We start from the raw sequence: 16048 nt of genomic DNA on the forward strand, positions 1-16048 counted from the left end.
ACTCGTTAATATCTCCCATTGACAGTAAAAGCTAGATTACCAATATTCTTACTAGTCTATTACCAGTGGCAACCTTGCCAACATACGAGCAAACTGCTGGCTGTTGAAAGAAATTCCTGAGGAATACTTCTGCTTTCCCTTTAAGAACCAGAACCCACAACGTGCTGCTGCTCCACATTTTGCTCCAACTTATAATAAATTAAATTTCTCAGTGGCTCAAAGTCTTGCAAATATTTGTAAAATAAGTTTGTTTCATATTACTTGCATTTATTTGTCTCCAAGCGCAAAGTCATTGAGAACCACAAACAGTGCTTTGGTTTTCTGCTAATGAAATGTGGGGAAAAAAAATCTCAGCTGCTTCTCTGCAGCTGAAGGAACTGTCATGCCCCACAGAGGCTGCTTTATATACAATGAACAATTAAAAACGGCTGAAATATGGGTTTAGCTGAGCCACTTCATATTTTACTTTTTGAGATGCACTCAACACTGTACCCTTGGCACCTCCCACCCCGTTGACATACTGGAGTAAAGGACTGTTAAACGAAGTCCAAAAGCAAGAAAGTGCCACCTTTGAGATTGGTTTTGATAAACTCAGATTACATCAGTCCCAATTAGAAGACACTTCTGGTGGGTTTTATTTTTATAAACTTTCTTTTAACTGTAAAGGCTATTGGTGTTTGAAAACTCAGTGGTTGACGACAGGGGAAAACACATATTGCACAGCAATATGCTGACCTGTGGCAAATTATTAACAGTATGAGATACAAGGATCTGGCACCTCCTCATCCCAGGGGAGAGTGCTTTGGTTAGCACTGCTCTCTGCACCTGCAAAGAACACCCACAACTATTTACTTATAAAATATGAATGAGAGTTCAAAGCAGAGTTCTGTGGTACATATCAGATCTAACCCTTTAGCATCAGAAAGCTTTGCTGCAATATTTGTGCTTTCTGGTCATACACAAAGAGGAAAGCAAAGCAATACTGAGCAGACTTTGTTAAGGTCAATGTACACACAAATTGGAAAAAGAAGAAAGAAACAAAAAACCCACAACATCCAGAAGAGATAAGAAGCAGTAATATCATAGACTGCTAACTACTCATTTACATTACTCATGGACAGAGCTTGCTCAAAACTTCTTTTCCCTTCTTCACTGATAACAGCAAAAAAAAAAAAAAATCTTAAATCACTTAGTTCTTTATGAAAATGGCTTGGAAGTTATGTGGGTTTTTTTTCCAGTTTTTTTTTTACTGGCTCCTCTGCTTTAAGGAGATTGCAGCTATTTAAGTCATTGCTCTATAATTAGATCAGATACGGTAAAGTTTCACATTAGTTACAAACTAAGACGAATGTTTATTGGCTTGTTCCACACTTTTTACATTTTAAAAACCCACTTATCATCTGACTTGGCTCCTCAGTGTATATTTTATTATTATTATCTTTTTAAAATAGCACTTGAAGGTATTTCTCACCTTTGAACACAAGTTGAAAACCTAGAGGATGCAATTTCCAAAAAGTCACAAAACTTGCTTGTTATCCATGGGAATGAGGCATTTGCTTTGCGTGTGTCTGTGTGCGAGGGGGCTGAGTCAGGCTGGCATACTTGTCATGGGGAGTGGTTTGCATGTTAACAAACAGTATATATAAGCCTTTTCCACTAGGACAGCACTCAGAGGGACTCCTGTGCACTGAAGAAGGGACTACGTTTCACTGCATCAGAGTGAGTTCTGTTTCAGCTTTGCTTACTGCCACAGTCTGGCTTCTATCTTTCCCATTTCTTCTTGTAATCCTATTCTGCCCTCCCTAGGGCTGCTGTTATACCATCTGTTTTGGGGTTAGACTCAAATGGTGCTACATATGGAGCAAGTGCAGAAAGTTTTTAATTTTTAGAGTTTTGTTAGATTTATTCAACATGAGTCCGACTCGTGCTACTGGCATAGCAAGGGATAACCATGAGCACTACAGAGCGGCTGCAAGTGTAACTCAAGTACCCCATCTATATACCTCCTTTGCTGCTTACAGTCATCTTTAAACTGCCTGCTGAAGATATCTGTACAATCACATGTGCTGCTACCATCACACTTCAGAAATTCTGAACTGCTTATCTAGAGGCAAAAAAGCAGATCATTATCCTCTTCTTACAGCAAGCCCGTGTTTCTCACCAGTGCCTAATGCTATCTGTGCTGAGGTACTTTGATGATCAGGGTACATATCAAATTGACAATTTCCAATGCAAAACCAACCTTATCAGCACAGTGGCAAAATGTTGGTGCTCCTGGCATTCTGCAGAGAGTTTTCAGTAAGCGAAAAAGCATTTCAAAGCAATATTCTATTAGATATAAGGGCTGACTTATATGCATTCAATTACATAACCAAACCAAATCTAGGCTAATGAGAGAGGAATTAGATGAACATTAAGCAGCAACAACAATTCCTCCAGGTCATTTTTTGGCACTGTTTTGTCCATTTTCAAAATTCCTGTCTTCTGGTTCAATAATGGATTAACATACTCTCGTCCTAATTCCCACCATTATTCTAAAGAGGAAAATCTCCTGCATCTGCTTCCATTCACTTATTTTTCTCTTTATCGAAACTCAGAGGTTGGGGTTTTTTTCTGTTGAATTTTGCCTTTATTTCAAAATAATACTCTGAATAGCTGATCAGAATTTTTTTGTTTTTACATTCTAACTGCCATCATTTGACCTTGTGCATAACTCTTCTACACACTTCCTCTGTTAAAAGCCATCCTTTATTCACTGCTTAGTTCAAACTTTCCAAGCAAACAAGCCAAGCTATAAAGTATTTTTCTGGACTTCTACACTCCTTAGAACTGTTTGTAAACACAGGTCTTTCATATTCAAAAGTTGTAACCTCGACACAGAGGTCTTTTAAAGTTTTAAAGTTTAGAAAGTTTAATCTTGTTTATTATTTTGTTTTCTTTAATCTGAAACACTGACACAGAATCCACCTGTCCCTAAAATGCATACATGGTGTGAATTACTCCCTGATACAGATGCACACACACCCAGACACACAATCAAATCTATTTGGATAGAAATAAGACTGAAGCTCTCCACATTTTAAACTGAAAATACATACAAAGTGATTCATAGAGTTCTGAGGTCCTGCACACACAAGAAAGTTAGCCAGTTGTCTTTAGTGCAGCACATTCCTGTGTCACTAACAAACACAGTCTGCTGCTCTAAGGGCTTTTTAAGATTTCTGGTTGCTGTCTGCCATACACAACCTTCTTCTAAGCAGTCAGAAAGCAGAAGTAATTGAAGATTGTGCTAACTATGAAAATACCTTTGATCAAAATCTCACCAGCAAGTAATTACACTGCCTAGAAGCCACTGATATATTGCTGGTTTTGCACTAGCAAGTGGCACGCCATGACACTAAAAGCTATGCTTATTCATGTCAGCTGAAGAAGTATCATATGTGCTGCAAATCTCAAACAGGTAAAATTTTCACCCTTTTGCCTGTTAGTCCAAGGTGGGGGAGGAGGGGAGGAAGCAGGAAAGAAGGGGATAAAAATCTGCCAAATCCTACACGTACATTTTTAAGTGCTATGGTTTTGAAGAACCTCACTTACCTGCACTCAGTTGTGAGAATTCCCATAAAATAAGCTACAATGATGAAAACTGGAAAAGGGAAATGCCTAATTTTGCACCTCTTTAGAAGCATATAACAATGTTTCTGGAAGGACTCTGAAAAGCGTGAGCATGAAATGGGGTAGGAGACAACACAAGGACATTCAGCAATACCGGACAGACACACCTATATTTTGGATTTGGGTAGCAGATCACAGAATCCTTAGGTTGGAAAAGACGTTTGAGATCATCAAGTCCAACTGTACCTGTCTACTACTAAACCATATCCCTAAGCACTTCATCTACCTTTTTTTTAACACTTCCAGGGATAGTGACTCAATCACCTCCCTGGGCAGCCTGTCCTTGATAACCCTTTAGGTGAAGAAATTTTTCCTAATGTCCAATCTGAGCCTCACCTGCTGCAGCCTGAGGCCATTCCCTCTCAATCCTATCATTTATCACTTGGGCAAAAAGACCAGCACCTGCCTCTCTAAAACTTCCTTTCAGGTAGTTGTAGACAGTGATAAGATCTCCCCTAAGCCTCTTCTTCTCCAGGCTAAACAACCCTGCTTCCTTCAGCCACTCCTCGTAAGGCCTGTTCTCCAGCCCCTTCACCAGCTTCATTGCCCTTCTCTGGACACACTCCAGAGCCTCAATGTCTTTCTTATAGTGAGAGCTCCAAAACTGAACACAATATTCAAGGTGTGGCCTCACCAGCACAATCACTTCCCTAATCCTACTGGCCACGCCATTTTTGATACAAGCCAGGATGCCATTGGCCTTCTTGGCCACCTGGGCACACTGCTGGCTCATGTTCAGTCGCTGTCAACCAACACCCCGAGGTCTTTCTCTTCCAGGCAGCTTTTTAGCCAGACTTCTCGTAGTCTGTAGCACTGCATCGGGTTGTTGTGCCCCAAGTGCAGGACCTGGCACTTGGCTTTGTTGAACCTCATCCAATCAGCCTCAAGCCCATTGATCCAGCCTGTTCAGATCCCTCCGTAGAGCCTTACCACCCTCCAGCAGATTGACACATCCTCCCAGCTTACTGTCATCTGCAAACTTGCTCAATCCCCTCATCCAGGTCCAGGTATTGAACAGAACTGGACTCAGCACTGAGCCCTGGGGGACACCACTTGCAACCAGCCTCCAGATAGATTTAGCTCCATTTACCATGACCTGCATTTCATAAACTCACGTTGACTGGGTCTGATCACCTGGTTGTCTTGCGTGTGCTGTATGATAGCACTCAAGATCACCTGTTCCATGATCAGACTGACAGGCCTTTAGTTTCCCAGATGCTCCCTCCAGCCCTTCTTTTTTTGCCAGCCTCCAGTCAAGAGGAATGGTAAAGGGAAAAGGAGAACAAAGAAAAGCATACAGAAAAGACGATTTGAACTGTCTCACAATCATACTTTTGTTGATGTTTGACAACAGGAAAGAATAAATGTGGGACACCAATCTCTGTAACTGTATACTTCACATAATAGAGCAATTATTTTGTGCCAGGGTACTCTGGGGCAGAGCAGGGAACCCACAGCCTGCCCTAGAGCCAGGCTCTGCCTGGTGTTTCCACAAACAGTGGTGAAATCATCTGCAAACTACTGTTCAGAAAGTACTTACTTCGTAAGTGTAAGGACATAGGCTAAGGTTTTACATACCAAGCAGTTTATGACCATAACTCATAGGATCTTAAGATGTTCACCACTTATGACCAAATGGATGTGGTCCCCAGGCTCCTGACCAGGTGCTGCTCAGAGCTCAAAGTCCACACTTGGCAGTGCTGATCCTCTCAAGAAGACTGGGAATGCCCAAAGAACACTTTAACAAGGTCCTGTGTCTCCTCAGGCTCAACCTGACTGTGAAAACAATTAAAAAATATCTGAAAATCTCTAACCCAGGCCACTGCACTGTTACCTCCTGGGCTGGGTAGTATGTGCCAGACACCCCAGGACGGAGCAGGATACCATTAATTCATGACCAGGAGAGCTGGTGGGTGGTGCTGAATAATTCTGCAGAGTTAATTGTCCGGTCTCAACTGTGATTGCTACAGGGAACATACATTGTGCTGAAAAAACAACCTAATTATTTTTGTTTCACAAGCATAATTTTGTTTGATTTTGGCAAATTGTACAGCAGATTCCCAACAAGTGACAGTTCAAAGTAGTTTAGATTAGCAGGGGAAGGAGCTGCTGTTTATACCCCTCCTTTTACATATAGGCGAACACGTACACATGGCTGGGATAGGGGAAAAAGCTCATTTTTTCACGCCCAAAGAATGATGCTAGGTGGCCAAGGCAGTTGTTGACAACATGCCATGCTGGACAAGCTTGTGAATTCAGGAAACGGACATGAAATCATGAAATCATCCTGACAAAACCAGCAGCTGCGTTTGGAGAGCTGACTAAACTACTTAATGCAAAGCAACATGACTTGCAGCTGTGCTCTTTGCTTTGTGGGGATACTGTGAGAGGGTGCTGGTTTACCTGAAGACTACAGAGACAGATGCAAGGCATAACTTTCGTAGGAATGACTGGATTTGGCAAGAATTGTTCTACCACAAAACCCTTCAGGGAATTCTTAAAACATCTGATGAGGAAATAAAAGCAGTCTTAAATAGTTTCTCCTGAGAAATATCCTAACCACTCCTTAGTCTACATCTTTCCTGAGATCTCTCCTGTTGTAATTTTATTCATCAGTATTTCGCAGTCTCAGGTGTGCAATTTATTAATTGGAAGCTCGTCACAGCTTGGGAGACTGCACAAAACAATTTAAAAAGTTATTTACATAAAACTGGGGCCAAGTACCTGCAAATCAAAGGGCTGAGGATCAGACAGAAAGCAAAATCATCATAGAAGTTCAGGCAGTAAACTGAAGATCCTAGCACGCAAGGCAGAAGGAGGAGCAGGCTGTTGAGAGACCCCAGAAAAGCCCTGTTGGTGACTGCTTCTCTGCCTCATTCACTTCAGTTAAGATGAGTGGGGTGAACTTCAAATGTCTGAATTCTTAAATATTTGACTGCAGCTGCCTGAGGGGCAGTCACATGAAGAGCAGCAACCATGAAGTCATCCTGAAGAAACACAGTGGACCCTGGTGTTCAGCAACGGTCTTGACAGTGCCCACCGATTCACTGTCCAGTCACATTGGACTCTCACCTTTGAAAAAATCTCTCAGAATAAGTATTTTTCTAATCCTCCTCATTCACCGAGACAGTTTTTTTCCCTGTGTTCTTGAAGGATTTTTCTAGAGCTCGGATTTCCCACATCAGCAAACCAAGCCTGGAGCTTCCTTGGACAGATAACTGCTTTAAGCTCTCCTACAGCCCACACAGTAGAAGATCAGGCTTTCAAAAGCCCTCACTCACACAGCAGAGCTTTACTTATCAGGTCACTTAACATATATCATTAGTACTCCTCAGTAACCCCACAGCAATACCTTAAAAACTCTTCTCACATGAGGAGGCTAATTTCCATCCCAGGTTGTAAATAACCAGCACACTGCACAAAGACATGCAAAATCTCATAAAAAAAATTTATATGTGCTTAAGCTGTGCATATATTTAATCCTGAAAATCATGCTAAGAAGTATTAGGCCACAACCATTACATTTGCAATTTGTTATTTCAAAACTCAACCCTACATCGAATTGCATAAACATTTACATCAGATGATTTGTGTATTAAACAGAAAAGGGTGTGCAGGGTTTTTTTTCTCTTTTCTCTCTAAGGCACAGATTGCTATTTGGCACAGAAAAAGAAGGGATCAAATCAAAATGTTTGTTTTCTATAACTGGAGTAGAGGAGGATAAGAGAGCATTGGTTTTCAGAAAGAGAATTCTTGTCAGACCAAGAGCTGACAGGAATTAGATAGAATTATTTACACATTTTCTTTTTTTTTTTTTTCCTCTGTCAAAACATAGAATACTGTGGAAATCTTCCACTGGAAGATTTTTGGTTTTCAGTTTCCCCAAACCAAGTTGTTAATATTTTTAGTTTTCAATGACTGAAAATACCTCTCAAGCCTCCAGTATTTCTTACTCCATGTTTCAAGCAGCTGAAGCTTATGCTTGGGGAAAGGAAAACAAACACTTTCTTTTTCACTGTGCAATAAGAGATGATCATCCTTATTCTTCAGTTCTCTGTTTCCTAGTGGGAATCCCAAAGTCACTAGCTTCCCCATTCAAGGACTACATCACATGAGATTCTTATTGTACCTCTCAGTTTTTTCCAGGGAAAGGCGAAAGTTATTTGTCTCAGTGTTTCTTACACCTGGAAAAACAGCTTGGAGTAAGCCAGTGCCTTCACCAAACAGAGTTGCCAACCTTCCTCGTGAGCCAGGAGTCAGAAGGGGACCAACAGCCACCCCGTGGCTGGTTCTTACTGGCATGGATGAATTTCTCACCATGAAACCGTTTTGTCTCTGAAAAGGGCCAATACATCACTGTATCTGTCTGCATTTTCAGCTGTTAATTTAGACATAAAATACAACACAGAGTTTTTAGAGAGAGCAACGTTTTGTCCAAGGCAAAAAGACATAAGGCATTTCTTCAGCAAGTGATTTGATCAGCAACCAGAGGAGAGCTGAACCACGCCCTGCAGACAGGGCACGGCTGCTTTCCAGCTGGCTCCTGCCTTTTTGGTATTGCTTAAGCAGGAGAAGGTAACCAAGCACGCCTTTCCCCAAACTTTTATGACCTTTGTTAGATCAGTTGAATAAAAAAGAAGAAATACTAGACGCAGACATTTTCTATTTTTCCTACCTTGCGAAAACTGCATAGTGCATTTTATGAAGTCATAGCCGTGGAAGCTATTCTTTACTTGCTTTCTGCTATGACTATTTAAGTCTTATCTCTCTGAAAAATGAAGGCAAGAAGACTCACTTGGAGAGGGAAACATTTTTTTAAAATTGAGGAAGGGGAAATCTGCTTTAATACTCAGCTCTCCAGTTACAGGGATAAGGAATTCACATATCTGAGAAAGACAATAAGAAAGAGGCAAAATTGAACTTAATGTTCCCAGTGTTTCTCAGGTGAGATAAGGCAGATCAAGTCTCTTTACTGATTACTAATATTTCTTTGTACTCCGTGAAGTAACACAATTCTCTCCAGCTCTTAAGAATCAGAACAAAAAAATCCATGCTTCATGCTTGGATTGATCACTCGTAAGATAACAGCCTAAGGAAAAACTCTCATTTAATGTGTAACAATTCTTTTGTCTGTATACACAAAGAAAAAACTCATGGACCTAGCCAGCTTCTCTCCTTTCCTTTTCTAAATTGAGGTTCCTCATTGACATCAGCAGTACTGGGCCCTGTGACTGGGACTAGGAAAGGGAAGAAATAGTTTTCCCTCTGAAATCCCAGTGTTAACATTAATGGAAAATGTTCAGCTGATAGTGGTTATAAGAACTTCAAGCTGTATACGTGGCATAGGACATCTAGGCCATTACAGAAACATATGAGTAAATATATGAATTGGCTGATACTGCAGTGCCCACTCCCTCCACCTCGGTAGGATATTGAAATCAGGTTGTTGGGTATGCATATGTTCCAAACCTACTCATCTAACTTCCAGGCCAGCTTTGCAGAAACACCCTCTAAAGAAATAGCAACTGCTTTAAAAGCAGCACTAAGAACAAAAAGAAAGAAAAACACCTACCAAGCTTTTCAGCTTTGGCTAGATTATTGCTCAGAGAGAGAACAAAACCTGTTTCACACTTCATAAAGCAAGATGCTTCTTGGCAGAAAGATACCTGTAGGTTTACATGAGTGGAAGCTGATTTATTTTTCTACTTTTATATTATAAAATCACAAAATTGGAATGTATAACGTCAATTCCAGTAACTCCACCACTCTAAACCACTTAATCTTATAAGAAAATAACCAGAGGTATCTATTGACTGAACCGCCACTCACTTGTCCTTGGAGGAACTTCTTCTCCTTCCTCTTCAGACTGAGCAGCACATTCCCTTCTCATGCCCTTTGGCAGGCTCTGGCTTTCCCTCAAAAGATCCCGAGTTCCAGCCTACTCTCCCAGTGCCCAGTGATAGGCACTGAGTTCACCAAGGTAGCCGTAAGTTGCATTAGCACAGGAAAATGAAACAGAGCCCCAAGGGCCAAGTCTTCGGTTGCAATTCAAGCAAGGATGGTGACACCAGGCGGTCAAGACCCCCATATTGCCCATTTTGGCAGGCTCATGACCCAGGCAGCATTGTGCCAGGTGCTGGCTGTTGTGCTTTTGTAAGTGACTCCTAAAGTAATGAAGAATCCTCATTTAAACAAATATACATACAATGCAATGCATCATCTTTTCCAGGCAGACGGCTCAATTCTCAGATTTTTAGAGATACTCAAATGAATCTTAACCCAGCCATACCAGTCTTGCTTGCTGGAAGAAACAGCAGGGCTTTTTAAAATCCTCCAACAATGATGAAACCTTAAGGCAAGAAAATCCTTAGTTTCTCAGAGCGCAAAGTACAATTAAAGGGGACTTTGCACCACAAGGTCCTTTGTCAGGCCTTGACGGGAGGTGAACAAATAGCTCAACTTAGCTTGTTTCTTTCCCTCCACCCCCAGCTCAGGAAAAAGCTCCCTGCTGCCTGTAGCCTCGAACATTAATAGCCTTATCAGAGAAAATGAAATTAAGTCCTTCCTTTTGTTTTCACTTTCTTTCCCCCCTGAATTCACATACTGAGTATCTGCATCCAGTTTTTGTTGTCTGTTACTAACCCAAGAAATATTTCTTTCTATTACTTCGATGGCCAGATTTTCCAAAACAGAGATGAAACACTGTTCCTCTACAAAGTTCAGCTTTGGTGTTTACTTACGAAGGGCAAAAGCTCAGGCTGGGCCTTCAGGACTGTTCCTCGGCTAGCAGAGGCAGCCTGCTCAGGGTTGCACAGGGCATGCCCCCAAAACTCTTCTTGAGCAAAGGAAGTGCAGGCAATGTGCTTGTGGTTTATACTTTAAAAGAGAGTTAGGACATAAACACTGTCATCTCATAGAAGCAAAAGTATTGCATACCTTGCAGACACTAGGACTTCTGTATCCTTTCTGTACGTTCATACAGTTTCCAGTCTGTCAGCACTTTCTTTTCTGTGTAGCTGCTATCTGAAATTCAGCATTTTACTTCTCAAGGAATGACCCTGATTCCTTCCTGGGCTCTAATGTTGCTTGAAGTTTTCAAATTGATGACTAGGTCCTGGTTTAACTGGAATAAAAGTAACTCAAATTCATCAGTTAATATAGTATCTCCATAAAAACATTAACAGTCTTAAATTATTTGAGATCTGGCTTAAGATGCCCAAGATAATTGTAACTTCAACCTGAATTTTCACTTATGAGTAATGTGAGGTATGCCACTTTCACGCACGTTTGACCTGCTCTAGGATTTTCTGTGTGACTTTATCACTAAGTGGTTCCAAAGGCTGAATTCAATCATGAGATCCCCTAATCTTGTGTTCAAAGGTATGTGAAAGCCAGTTAAGCTGACTTTAAGAAAGCCGCACAGAAAAGCTAATAAATCAGCTAAGCAGGTCAACAACTTTTAAGAATTAAAGCCAATTTAATAGTAAAGTCCCACTAATTGAGTTCACTACATTGAAAGCTGTATGCGTCAAAACTGGGGCTGAAGTTTCCACAGGCTCTGTCAATGTAGGGCAGGACAGGTGTACAGGTGGGTCCCAGCCATGTATTCATCGCTTTAGAAATCAAAACAACACTGCTTAGCTGATAGGTTTATTGGTGGAAGTAAATCAGCCCCTTCCTGCATTTACACACACTTGACTTTGCAGTGAACTCACCTGAAGAGTTTTAATAGCATTAAGCAGTTGGCTAAATGTTTGGCCAACCTAGGCACTAAGATCCTCCTCCCACCAACACCTTCCAGTATTTGGAAGCCATAACTACATCCAAAACTAGAGAGTTTACTCTTAAAGAGTTTTAAGGATTCCCCCGCCCCCTCCCTAAAAACAGAAGCACAAACTTGAAGATTGCAAATCGGCCTGTTTCCCCTAGAAGTGACAAATTTCAGTCATTTAATAATTTTATATGTTTTTTTAATGGTTTCGATTTGTTCTTCATAATCCATTCCTTTACAACACACAATAGGAAAATAAGGTAAACGAGGATAAAGAAAAAACAACAAAAATAAATTCATTTCCATGTTCAGCAAAAAGCTGTTCGGAATATAACCATTTCTTTCATTTAGAAACGTATCTGTAATTGTTTAGGAAGCACTACTCCTGACATTTCACAATGAATACAAATAAAAAATAAAACCTACAAATATTTACAAAAATATGCTTACAGTAAAGCTACCGAGGCCTTCAAAATGTCAAGTATTTTTGGTAAACTTCTTGTAGAACTGTTTTTTTTTCTTCACAAATGGAAAAAAAAATCATAAGCTTAAGCGTGCATTAGCACTGCAAATATTTGATTACTCCTTATGGTGTATTCAGTAGAAATCTGTTTAGCTTTGCTTTAGATATTTCAAACAATAGTTTCCACTGCTTCCTTGACAGACCAAAATATTCCACTATCTACCACAACAGCCAGAAGGACTTCCTGATCTTCATCCAAAATTCTCTTTTATTGACATCACCTCACTATTCTTGATTATACACATCTTTGTATATAAAGTTCCCCCACAGTAAGAATTAAACTCTTTCAAGATACTTGCCACTAGAAATGCTACGCTCCACTCATTTCCAGCCTGCTCTGTATATAGCTGTCTACTGCCTTCCTCCTGACTGTAGCTTAAAATCTTCTATTCTTGTGCTTTTAAGTGCCTTCCGTTTGTGGACTACTAATGCAGGCTGGCGATAGCCGAGATACTGGAGTCATATGAGTGGTGTAATCATTCCACAGCACTGAAGCTTCTACTGTTGCTTGTAAAAAAGGCTCTGCAGACACCCCTAAAGAAAGGAAGTGGACACAACGAGGGTTTTGCACGTTAAAGGTCACATCCTCTCCAAATGCAGATTGAATCAGTAGTATTTTCTTACCTCTAAAAAAATAGGAAACTAAGAACCAAGTGGGTTTTTTCTCCCCTTTTACCCCCAAATCACTAAGTCATGTCTAATTTGCACCTCAGATGACATGTGTTCTTTAAAAAAAAGTTATCTCTCAGTCTCAAATGAACACACAAAATCAGAAGCTGGGACAAATGGGGAAAAAAAGGCTACAATCTCATCCTCTGTTTTTACATTAACTTTGTAGACTTACAATCCAAACTCATCCTGCATAAAGTATAATAAGACTACTATAGTAATGATATTATATAAGCACATTAAAGCATAAGTAGTAATAAATCTGGGCACAGAATTTGAAAACAGAGTAGCAAAGTTTTGCCACTTACCTAAATTACGCTGCAAAAACTTGGAGTTTTCAAAATTTCTCTCTTTAGAGAAAGAAAGAGTTACACCTGTAATCTTCAAGCTGCTTTTGCCAAGCAGCAGACGAAGGTATTTACTGGTAATTAACACATCTACAATACTAATCACATTCTAATGTAACTAATTTTGCCTGCATCTTCTCTCTTTTATCCAGCACAAAGAAACACACTTGCTTGACTTAAAAAAAAAAAAAATAATTGTAGTGGTGACTTTGTTTTGAAGCACTTGTAGGTATCTCCACTGGTAGCTCTGTTTCTGCTCCAGCTCTGCTGGGCCACCTGCTGCAAAAAAAATCTCCATTTACCAATAATCTCTTCTGACAGTGCTGTGTGCTGTAGGGAAACAAGTAACTATCACAATAAATTAAGCACCCTCCAGTGTGTTCATTTGCTACTCTCCTGACGGGAAGTTGATGTTTCAGCTTTTGAGAAGGAAGTGGCAAAGGCAGTTTGCTCTTTTCGGCATGAGTTTGGTGTAAGCTTTCCTAGTTTCTGAGGCTCTCCCTCTGAAGTGAAAGCTGATGATACACTTGCCCTCAAGCGTATGTTTTCAAAGGCAAGATGACTAAATAGGGGGTTGTTTCTATTGCAAGGTTATGTAGTAGCACTTACTCATTAGAAAAAATTCCATTCTTTCCTAGTGCAGATGATCTCTGTTACGTGCTTTATTACACTCTGAATCTGACTGCTATAAAAGGATGGTAAATGACATGTAAGGCCTACTTTCAGGCCAAAACAAGAAAAGGTTTTGTTTTGCTTGAGGAGGTAGATGGTTGTTTTGGTTTCTTTTAGCCAATACATTTAAGCATCAGCTGAGCTCATAGATTTCTCATATTAAGGTGCTATGTGTGCAGTGTTCAGGGTTTAAATGCTTAGCTGTTCACCTTTCCTGCATTGTCCTTACACCATCTAACACATGAGTATTTTCTATTGTTGCCTGTTACACTGAGAATCAAATAGAGCCTTCCTGTTACATAATTCCTAACTAGAACTGAAGGAAAAAACAAAAAAATCGCATGAAACCTAACAAAGTCATGTCAAGTTTTCTTTTGTTTTCTCAGGATAAGAAACTGAGAATTTGATGACAATTTCCTCAAAACAAGAGTGTAGACTGGTTTCCATAGCAAATTTTCTTTCTAAAATACCTTGAGTTGATTGCCTACACAACTATGGTAATAGTTAATGGGAAAAATCACAGTAGTTTGGCAATTCTCATTATTTGGTCTTGGATGAGGGTCTCCAGAAGCAACAGAGGCTGAGCAGGACAGGCTTGAACAAAATTGCTGCTCAGGACATCAGCTATTTTCTGTTACAGTGTATGATTTTAGATTTGCCCTCTGAAAAACACTTCAGAAAAATAGCCTGAGGTTGGAGTCACAAGAAAAATAAATGAAACCTGGAAGTTTTTAGTACATCTGAAAAAAAATCTAACTGTCTTTCTGGAAATACACAAGGAGAAACTGCAAGTTTAACTCTTGTCTACTTCTGAATATTGAGGCAGATAAATGCAGAACAAAAAGGTGTGACTAATGTAATGATTGCAAAGTGCAACACATGATGGCTCAGTGTAACATGTCCTTTGCATTGTACGAGCATCTGTTTCAAAACCAAGCATACGATGCACTTTTGTAAAAAAGCAGTCAAGTTACCCATATCTAAAGCAACACTGTGCATTCCCTTTCAGGGATCCGGCATGCCACAGTATAAGCTGACATATTTCAATCTGCGAGGACGAGCAGAAATCAGCCGTTACCTTTTTGCCTATTCTGGCAAGAAGTATGAAGACCACAGGATAGAAGCAGCAGACTGGCCCAAAATCAAACCAAGTAAGTGGCATGGGATCCTATATCTAAAGCTTTACTAGAAACACTGTCAAAACAAAAAACAATTAAAGATGTACCTGTATGTTTCATGAGCAGAAATACACTTAATTCCTGGATTAATTAAGTCTATGGGATTGGGTTTTTTTGTGTAGCCAGTCAAAATGTTATTCTTGATGCTCTCACAGAAATTCAGATCCAAATCTTCAGACAATCTAAGATTACTTACCTTTTATCATCCAGCTGGGCTTTTAGTCTTTATCAATTCAGTTCATCCTTTGTCTGCCTAAAACTAATCAAATGCATGCTAATCTTCTCAGCTTTTTTTGAGGATTTGGTCTCAAAGTCTATATCAGGGACATCATCCTGGTTTTAGAAAGCCAAATAAGTGTCAAGAAGGACACCCTTTTGCAACCAGAAAAGCCTTCAGAGAGGGAAAGTGATGAGAGAAAACAGAAGAATTCAGTTGATACAGCAAAGAGAAATCAAAAGGATCAAAAGATGTGCTAGAAAATATCTGGTCCTAAGAACAAGCCCTACAAGCCCTTCTCAGAGCAGTCTGCAGGCTACCATACTTCAACCATTTCATCATGTTTTTGAGTTAAAGTGACCTCTTTCCAGCTATTAGATCCATTTGTTATTTTTGTTCATCAGATTAGCCTTAGTAACTCAAATAAAACAGATCTTGAGTTTGGAGACTGGGGATATGAAATCAGAGATAGCAGTGTCTTCATTTTGTGGATTTGGCTCGTGTTTTGCTATGCAGGCCATGACTTTTCAAATCCAGATTGAAGAATAACACCTTTAATTTTGGGAAAAGGCACAACTAACTCACCAGGTGCTTTCTATTAGTCAGGCAATGTTTCCTGATAGGCTTTCATACCATTCAATAAGCCCGGCCAGCAGGCTACCAAATTTCTGCAGGGTGCAGTTATATTTGATCTTTTCCATAATGTTCACAACAACTTGAATGACAAATACTACTCAAACACTGCTGCTCTCCAAGTGGCAGCTGAAGCCATCTGTGGTTACCTCAAATCTAGAAAACACTGGCTAGCAACCCACAGAGAAGAGTGTAAATGGAGCAGGGAAACAAGATATTTTCAGTTAGGGATGACTGACTTCAGAAACCGTTTTTTGTAAGAGCTTAAGCCCATTGACCATGTGGTTTAGCTTATTTCTCATGCACTGCAGTTCTCAGGGAAGTGGGATAGAAACTAAAGGTGAGACTCAGAATTCAGATGAACAA

General features: G+C 40.1%; 1 protein-coding gene across 2 annotated transcripts in view; it reads left to right on the forward strand.

Moving 5' to 3' along the window:
* The window catches only part of HPGDS (hematopoietic prostaglandin D synthase), a 210853-nt gene that overhangs the window by 174995 nt on the left and 19810 nt on the right, over nucleotides 1-16048 (forward strand). Inside the window, exons 1-2 of one of the 2 annotated variants that reach the window (XM_069855618.1) lie at nucleotides 1575-1719; nucleotides 14664-14805. In XM_069855618.1, coding sequence (XP_069711719.1) covers nucleotides 1624-1719; nucleotides 14664-14805 — 238 coding nt within the window. In that variant the 5' untranslated portion in view covers nucleotides 1575-1623. Of the gene's footprint in view, nucleotides 1-1574; nucleotides 1720-14663; nucleotides 14806-16048 lie in introns of those variants that run through there. The other variant, XM_069855619.1, reaches the window with a different exon arrangement.

This window comes from Phaenicophaeus curvirostris, chromosome 4 (genome assembly GCF_032191515.1).
Source record: "Phaenicophaeus curvirostris isolate KB17595 chromosome 4, BPBGC_Pcur_1.0, whole genome shotgun sequence".
NCBI classification, from domain to species: Eukaryota; Metazoa; Chordata; class Aves; order Cuculiformes; family Cuculidae; genus Phaenicophaeus; species Phaenicophaeus curvirostris.